General features: G+C 49.1%; 1 protein-coding gene across 1 annotated transcript; it reads right to left on the reverse strand.

Annotated features, from left to right (window-relative positions):
* Positions 1-2,616: 2,616 nt before the first annotated feature.
* Btg2 (BTG anti-proliferation factor 2) lies at positions 2,617-5,734 on the reverse strand. Its single transcript, XM_026397152.2, has 2 exons — positions 5,510-5,734; positions 2,617-4,283 (listed from the first exon to the last, which is right to left on the reverse strand). Exons 1-2 carry the CDS (start codon positions 5,649-5,651, stop codon positions 3,949-3,951), a joined length of 477 nt encoding a protein of 158 aa, XP_026252937.1. The 5' UTR covers positions 5,652-5,734; the 3' UTR covers positions 2,617-3,948.
* Between the last annotated feature and the right edge of the window lie 3,317 nt (positions 5,735-9,051).

The raw sequence follows: 9,051 nt of genomic DNA on the forward strand, positions 1-9,051 counted from the left end.
TTTAGCTCAGTGGCAAAGTATCCTTGGGTTCAATCCCTAATACCAAAATAAATAAAAAATGCAAAATAAATTAACAGCAGCCCCTTGATATGAGTGGACCCCCTATTTTATTTACGACACAGATGTCCTGGCCTCCTCCATCCCCAGCCCTTGCTCTCCTACTATTCTCATCCTACAAAAGCACCACACCCAGCTCTCCTAATCTACCTCTGACCTAGCACACTAGGACAAGCCACATGTTTGCTTCTGAGGGCCACAAAGGTATGAAATGAAATGTGGATGGGGTGGCACTGGTCATGAATGAAGATGCTTAAAATTAAGTTTAAACACAGCCCATTTTTGTTTGAGGCTGAGGCAGGAGAATCAAATTTGCAGCCAGCCTCAGCAAATTAGCAAGGCCCTAAGCAGGTTAGTGAGATCCTGTCACTAAATAAAAAAAATAAAAAGGGATGGGGGTGTAGCTCTCTGATGAAGCATCCTCTCCAGTCAATCCCCAATACCAATAAAATAAAATAAAATGCAACCCATCTTTGGCCAAGAAAAAACTAGCCCAGGTCAAAAATGTGCCTGTAACCTCAGCAGGAACTGGGGCCTGTGTCAAAACCTCACAGGATGATAGACTGTTCTCATTTCCACGTATAGCTCCTATGCCTATGGCCACAGGGAATTATAAATTGTTAACAAACCCTTGGCTCTCGCATCAGCTATGCATCAGAAGTGGCCGTTCTTTAGCTAACGCGTGGCATTGGCAATCTGCCACGTTTGGCTCCAGTGCATGGATTCCTAGGCCCAACTGCTCTTGTCTAATTAGGCAAGAATGGCAGGTAGCAAATGGCAGCTGCAAAGATGTGGTCATTCCCAGAGCCTTTACTGGGAACTGCAAACAATCCTGCCCACCCCCATGACCGCCATCCCTCATCCATAAGATAGGCAATGTCTTATTCATTTTTAATATTTTCAGGGCTGCTTAGGACTTACTGACATTAGTTATGTGGCTCAGAATATTCAGGGGATGGGTTCTAGGAGCCCCTGCAGATACCAAGATTCATGAATGTTCAAGTCTCCTATATAAAATGGCATAGTATTTCTAAGGAACCTACACATATCCTCTGTATACTTTAAATCATCTCTAGATTATTTATAATACCTAATACAACGTTTAAGTGCTATGTATAATTGTTACACTGTATTGTTTAGGGAATGGCAAGGAAAACATGTCTGTACATATCCAGTGCAGATGCAGTTACTATAGGTCTAACTACATAGTACATGAAGCAGATGTGAGGCAAACGATGCCTGAACAAGTACTAGAGACTGAAGATTTAAGAAAATGGGGAGAGGTTAAAGCAGGACGGGCCTATACGTCATGGACTCAGCATCATACATATCATGTGACAAATTCAAGTACTGATTTTGGAACACTCTGGAATTTTTTTTCTGATTTCATTTCAAGCTGTGATTGGATCCGTGGATAAGGAACCCAGATATGAATGGCTGACTGTGTGTTTGCTGAATAAATGACCAAATGAAACTAAGGACTACCAAGAACTAGAGGCATAAGATGGAGACTGGCTAGACTAAGAAATGTTCAGACCAGAAGGACCCTGTTTCTTCTAGTGTTTTCTCATGGGACTGTGAGGGTACACACGAAAGATGGAAAGGAAGGAGCTACTTCCCAGGAAAGAGATGCTTGGAAATGGCCTAATTGCACACCTAGGCTTTCTTTTTATTCCATCTACATGCTGCACGTTTTCTCAATGCAATTGAAGAGAAATATGAAGAAACATAAAGGACTTGGACCTGAGAAGGAAATGCAAATCTGAATGGCAATTTCACCTTCTCTACACCACAGGTCTTCATCTGCTACATTTTTATTAAAGTAACAAAAAAAGTGTACATTTGTCCATAAAGCTATACATTCTTCCATATAAAAACACTATTATACAATTAGTAACCTTTGTCTTTTCTGTCTGAATAGCTTACAAATGCACTACTATTATTTTTTCTTAATAGGAGAGACAGGTCTGCTCAACAGTCCAGCTCCAGATTGGGGTGGGAGGGTTGTTTTTAAAGTGAACATCAACAAGAAAAGAGAGAAAAGTGTGAGACCAAGAGGCTGCTTCTAAAAAGGCAGGGACCTGTTTGCAGACAAGATGCAAGAACACAATCTGCAGTGATTCACAGCTTTGTTCCAACCCACAGGCCAGAAAATAGCTCTTGGGTCTATGGGCTGAGTTAACTTTAAAGCAATAAAGACTGGAAGCAGGGCCTGGCAAGGCAGCAGAAAGCTGGAGTGGAAAGGCAGGAATGAGTAGGGAGAGTGTTTGGTAAATAGCACCTTTGAGTCAAAATTGAATAGTTAAATTCAGGGAAGGGGATTAGCAGGCAGTCAGGAGGGAAGCATGGGATAGAGGAAGGAAGAGGGGGAACGGGAATCTTCACAAAGGGGCAACAGCAGGAGGAAACCAGGTTGACCAGATGCTCTAGCTCTGTCCTTCTTAAGGTGATTCGATTTGGGAAACTTGAGGTCTTCTGAGGAGCCCTCCTTAATCACTGAGAAACTGAAGGGAAGAGATTTTTTTTCCCAGTGCAGTTTTCCATTTTTCTCCAACCCAGAAAAGTAAATATTGCACAAGTCTACAGACGAATTTGGATTTTACTATGAGGCAACAAATTCTCCCACAGGTGCTCTGAGCACCAGGGAGAAAAAAATGCCCAAGGTTTGGCTTTTAGTGTCAGCCCTGCAAGTATACCAAGTAGTCCTGCAGAGCATGGGCATCCTCCCCTTCAGCTGAGGAGAGGGGAAACCTACCAGGGTACCAGGTGTTATGAGCCAGTTCTCCAAAGCCTCCTGGGGCATATTGCACAGTGATTGAGAACTCTTGTCCTAGAAAATAGGATAGCCCGTGACCCAACCAGAAGGGGAGAGGACAGGAGGGCAAGAGAGGAGTGTTGTGCTTTAAAAAAAGGCAGTATTAAAAGGCCCTGAAGTTCCCTGTAGCTTTTGAGCCACCTTTCAAAAGAATAATTGTAGCAGCATCAGGACTCTCATGTGGTTCCAAAAAGAAGGGTTTTGGCCAAAAAACATCCCCAGTGGATACTCTTTGGGTCCCAAAATTCCATTGCAAATCACCCCCAAATCATTTGCCACACATACACACAAAGCAGCACACAGCAAAGCAAAGGTTCTGTGCAGAGTTCCCTTCCATCCTAACCCCAAAGACCTCCAACCCCAGCCTTAGCATCCCCTCCCGAGGGAGGGGGAAAAAAAAAAAAAGCTTTAGATTCCTAGCTGGTAAACAACCTCTACAGGCCCCAAGGGTAGAATCAGAAAGGAGTCATGATTTCTGAGAAAAGCTGCTTAGGACAGAAGGAATAAGGAGAGGCCTTTTCACTCTGCCCAGATCTCATTAGAAAAGACATTAGGCAACATAGTATTATCGAAGTCCTGGCTTAAAGGCCCCTGAGAGAGAGGAACCAGGAATTCAGGTGACCCAGCTGGGAGGAGAGGTTTTAAACGTCTCCCTGCAGGGCAGATCCTGACCTCTCATTCACAGGTGCTAACCTTGCTTGCTCCCTCTTCTACCTCCTGGGATGCCACCAAGCTTTTCCCTCACCTTGGCTAGGTCTACCCCCCAACCACTCCCCCTCCCATAAGCAGACACTGGCTCACAGACTCAAACACACAACAGTTATCTCCAAAGGCACCTGGGGAGGCCACTTCCAAGCAGCTCCCTTTAAGGATTTTTTTCTTTTAAAAAATCTTTTGGTTTTTTTTCTCCTCTTTTCTTAAAAAAAATAATATATATAATATATATATATATATATATATATATATATATAAATAGCTCTTCATTTAAAAATACAGTTCCCCAGGTTGAGGTATGCGGTGGCCTGTTGTCATGGCGAATGAGTACAGTAGAGTGCCGGGGTGGGGGCAGCAGGGATCTAGCTGGAGACCGCCATCACGTAGTTCTTGGAAGGGCTGCTCCTGCCCAGCATCATTTGGTTTTTGCAGGTGAGAAGGCCGTAGGAGGCAGCCACCGAAGGCTCCTCATACAGGACACAGATGGAGCCATCCTCCCCTATGCGATAGGACACCTCGTAAGGGTCCACCCACAAGGTCAGCTCGCTGGGCAGCAGGCTATGCAACTGGGGCTGGCTGAGTCCAATCTGACTGGCCACCTTGCTGATGATGGGGTCCATCTTGTGGTTGATGCGAATGCAGCGGTAGCCAGAGCCTTTGGATGGCTTTTCTGGAAACCAGTGGTGTTTGTAGTGCTCTGTGGAGAGGGAAGAGAGAGATGCCTGGTTAGAGTTGCTGGGTGGTAGATATTACAAGCTGGGAAAGTGGGTGAAGGGACAGGAGGAGAGGAAGAGGGCCAGTGGCAATTTCAAGTAAGAGAGGTAGTTTCTCTTATGTTCTGAGACCCTTTAGCCCCTCCCAGGAGGGGGTGTATGTGCTAAAAGAGGATCCCAGAGCTCTAGAATATTCTCCAATGGCCAAATGTATTGCTTTTGGCACACCCCCAGTATAAGGAAGGAAGGGTGTGACTGGGCTGGCATGTCCAGGCAGGGTCTACGGAGACCTTGTGTATGAGCAGAAGTTTCAGAGCCACAAAAGCTATCAACATTGTGAGGCCCACAACAAGATCTCCGGCCCCCATCCTGTGCCCAGTGGGCCCCATGTCTTCTTCAGAAGAGTCACACATCCTTAGCAGTGGCGGGGGAGTAAAAAATGGATTGTTTTGATGAAGCAGCTGTGTTTGGCAGAAGGCAGGTCCTGTGCAGGCACGTTCACAGATGACTATCTCTAAGACCGCCAGCCAACAGGCTAGAAACAGCTGGGAGGTAGGTCTCTCCCCAGCCAGCCAGAGGCTGCTTATCTCTACTCAACCTCTCAGTCTCACGCCCGCCTCCCAACACAACAGGGCCTGGAGCAGTTACTAGCTACAATAGGTGGCAGATGGCTAAGAGGGACCAAAGAGAAATACAAAGAGGGCCCAGATTCTAACTTCGAGGGAGTTAACAACCGGCAGACCCGACAGGCCCAGCGAAGGCCCCGCAGGGCCCAAAGCGTGGCTGGTGGCTGGGCCTCCAAGTTGTTAAGAAGGCTTAATTATGCATAAGGACCCCTCGGTTGGGGGGGAGGGCTTCATCGGCCCGCAGCACCCCTGGAGGGTTCTCCAGGTCTCAAGGGTCCAGTGAGGGAAATGAACCTTCACTCAGACCGCAGGTTTCCCTTCTTCCGGGTAGAGCCAGAGACTCGGGATAGCACTCCAGGAAAGGGTCTTCGCCCCAGGGACGTGGAGGGGCGCGCTCCATCGGAACCACCTCAGGCCAAGTCCCAAGCTCAGAGCCAGGGAGGGGAGACCAGACCCAGGAGGCAGGGAGCTGTGTCGGGGAGGGACAACCGAATCCTGGGGGTCCTGACGCGGGAGGGGGAAAGACGCCCCAGGCAGGGAAGAGATCGATCCCCGGTGACGCCAGCCCCTCCGTCGGTGCTCACCTGTGAGTGCCTCCTGGAGCGCCCCACTGAAAACCTTAAGTCTCTGCTCGCTCACGCAGCCCCGGGTCCTCAAGAGGCTGGAGAGGAAGCCCACGGCGGCGGCGATCTCCGGGAGCATGTCGGTTCTCTTCCCGTGGCTCATGTCCTGCGCGGCTCGGGGAGCAGGGAGAGGTCTCTCGTGGGAAGTGCCAGTTCTCCGAGATCCGCTCGCCGGGCCCAGGCTCAGGCTCTGCCCGGACTTTCCCCGGACCGCGCCTTTCATACTGTTCGCGGAGGTGGGGGAGCCGACGGCGGCGCCCATTGGCCACGGCCAGCGGATGGGGGCGGGCCCTCCGCCGCCCCGCCCCGCCCCGCCCCGCCAGCGCGCGGCAGCTCGCCCCCGCCCGCCCGGCTGCCGCCGCCGCCTCCCCCGCCTCGCCGGCGCTGAGGTCATCGCCCGCTGACGTCAGTGCTGGGAACCTGCGCCGGGCTCGGGAGCCGGCAGCCGAGGGAGGTGTGCGGAGCGAGCTAGCGCCGCGAGGGGGCCGAGAGTCCTCGGCTGAGAAAAGCAGCGCGCTGAGTGGTCCGCTCGGGGCATGCCCGGACTGACCTCGCCGCCCACCCAGGCCGGGGTTAAATGCCACCTCCCCCTGGAAGCCTCAATTGCTGCGGCCTCTCCCAAGAGGTCCCCTTTTTTGATTGCCACAGCGCTTTCCAGCTACACACACAGAACCACTCACTCGGGCCTCTTGTCACCATTCTGTCGCGTTGCCGTGTTTCTTTCTTCTTGTGGAAGTGGAAATGGAAACCAAGAGCTCTCTACCACCGAGCTACACCCCCCAGCCCTTTTTATTTTGAGTCTCTCAAAGTGGCGGAGGCTGGCCTCGAACTGATGATCGCCCACCTCCGCCTCCCGGATCGCTGGGATTGCCTGCAGGCGCTCCCACACCCAGTTCCCGTTTTTCTTATCTAGTCCGAATGGGATCCTCTTGGCTCTTCAGCAATGAGGACTGTATTCTATTTTCTTCCATAACATTCCCACCTCCCCCGACAAATTCTGCCCATCCTCTTCAGCAATGTGTGTGTATTTTTTTTTTTCCTTTCCCTGCGTAAAAACATCCAACTCTCCTTACTTGGTGCGCAGGGGTGGGGTTTTCAGGAGTTTTCTGTCCACTCGGGTCATTTTCCCAGTTCTCACTTTTCCTTTAAGTGCTCTGAACTGTACGCATTTTTCCATCCACTCCCTCCTCCTGCCCCTCCCCTCATTCCTCCGCTTCCTTCCTCTTCGCGGACCCAGGCGTTGGTAAACGCTGGTACTGGCTCCTCGCGGGAGGGAAGCCGGCCTCAGGTTTCCTTCTCCACCTCACAGCCCGCCGCCGTCACGGGCACTCTCGGTGTCGTCGGTTGAATGGAGCCACTTCCAATCCCCGTCCTAACACAAGATCGGGCACACCCAGATGCCCATATTTGTTCAAGGAGTCAAACCCAGTGGCCTGCGTAAATTTCGATTTTCCTTGAAACCCAGGCGGCCCTCTGGCCACTCCTAGAAGCCGTCTTCTGGTCCATCCCCTGACACAGTGCCCCAGCCTTCTCTGCCTCCCTCCCTCCTGTGCCACCTCTGGATCCCTCCCTGTCCTTTCCCCCCTCCATCTCCTCCTCTTCCTTTTTCTCCCCTTTCCTTCCCCAGGGAGATCCTATTCACACAGACCCTTTTGATCTTGACTTTTCTACAGTGGACCTTCATTTCTACCTAGTTGTGTTCTTCCATCTTGCTCCTCTTCCTACCTGATCTGTCCCTCCCTGTGAATGTCCTCAAACAGATTCCCTTCCTGATCTTCATTTCTGCCAGAGATACTTGCCATTTTTCTAGTCATTGCACCCAGGGAACTCAGACCTGTTTTTAGCTTCCCCCTTACTTCATTTCTCAGACCCCATCATCCCAGAATGGGTTGCTTCTTCATACCTAGATGATGGCAGTGGACTCTGTCCAATCCCATCCACAAACCTCCCTCCTCTCCATTGGTAGAGTGGCCTTCCTGAAGAATTGTACAGACTTGCTGTTCTCTTTCTCCTATCATCTGAGACAACTCCTCTCCCATTTCTCCACTACATTAAGTCTGCACTCCTTACCCAATAATTAAGACCTTCTGTAATTTAACCCCACTTGCCTTTTTAGGTTACTGCTACTTTATGCTCTAGTTCACTGTCCTATAAGTATCACAGCCCAGATGCCTCAGCATTCTGCCCGTGATCCCCATCTTTGAGCTGGGTCCCCATGCCATGCATGTCTGAACACTCCTGGCCCTCCTGCATCATGGCTCACATCCTTATCTCCTGGATACCTCTCTGCCACCTTCCACTAGTTTTTTGTTTGGGTTTGATTTGGTTGGTTTTGTTTTATGTTTTTTGCTACTGTGGAGTGAGCCTGAGCGATGCTCTGTCACTGAGCTACATTTCCAGCCCTTTTTACTTTTTATTTTGAGACATGGTTTTGCTAAATTGATGAGGCTGGTCTTGAACTTTCAGTCTTCCTGGCCCAGCCTCCTGAGTTGCTGAGATTACAGGCATGCGAAACCACACCTGTCTCAGAGTTTGACATCTTGTCCCAACAACAGTTTTAAACTTATTTGGAAATAGGTTATAATGCTCCTAAATCCCATATTTTCAGAAAAATTCAGATTTCAAATATTATTCTCCACTGCTTCATATAACGAATCAAAATGTCCTGGAATTCTGTCGTTGTCACACTAAACACATCCTTTAAATAGCTTCTTCACTGACTCCTCCCCACAAATGGCTTAGGCCAGATGAGACTATTACCTTTGTTTACTAAGGGGGAAGTTTGTTTTTGTTTTTGTTTTTTAAACAGGAAACGGCACTGAATGGGAAAAGATAACCTAGAGGTGCAGCAAACCAAAGACACAGGTGTCATCAAGTCCAGATTTGACCAATGTTAACCACCAAGGAGGTCAACAAAATAGGTCAGAGTATAAGCATCTGTACAGGATTGTTCAGGACAGAAATCTGAATGCACTTAACATCTTCCTGGATGTGTCTTTGGCCAGGATCTTGTGTTCCTGGCCTGACATCTCACATCCAGAATTAATGGAAATGTCCGGGGTGTATCTGAGTGGTGAAGCGCATGACTTGCCTGCAGGAAGCCCGGGGTTCGATCCCCAGCTGTAATAAAAAGGCAGAAGTGATGGGGGGGGGTATTTTTTTTTTTACAAATCATGACCTATTTTTGCCTTAGGAAATAGATTTTTCTGTGTTTATGTAAACGTTTATATCGATCACTAGGCCACACAGTGAGTTCTCAGTAGAGTCAGGACTGGACAAAATTTGCTGCTACATATATGATGTCCTTTTTTGTTTTAGGCCACAGAATTCCCGGGCTCTTGTTACCATAGCCCATGCTCCCATGTGGGCCCACAGAGCTGCCATTCCATATGATGATGCAGTGAATGGGGCAATAGCCCAAATGTGGGGGACAAGAGCAGAAAGATCATAAACTTCATCTCCATACCCATAGGTCAGGACATCTCAGGTCCTCACTTAAAGTT

This window comes from Urocitellus parryii, chromosome 9, assembly GCF_045843805.1.
Source record: "Urocitellus parryii isolate mUroPar1 chromosome 9, mUroPar1.hap1, whole genome shotgun sequence".
NCBI lineage: Eukaryota > Metazoa > Chordata > Mammalia > Rodentia > Sciuridae > Urocitellus > Urocitellus parryii.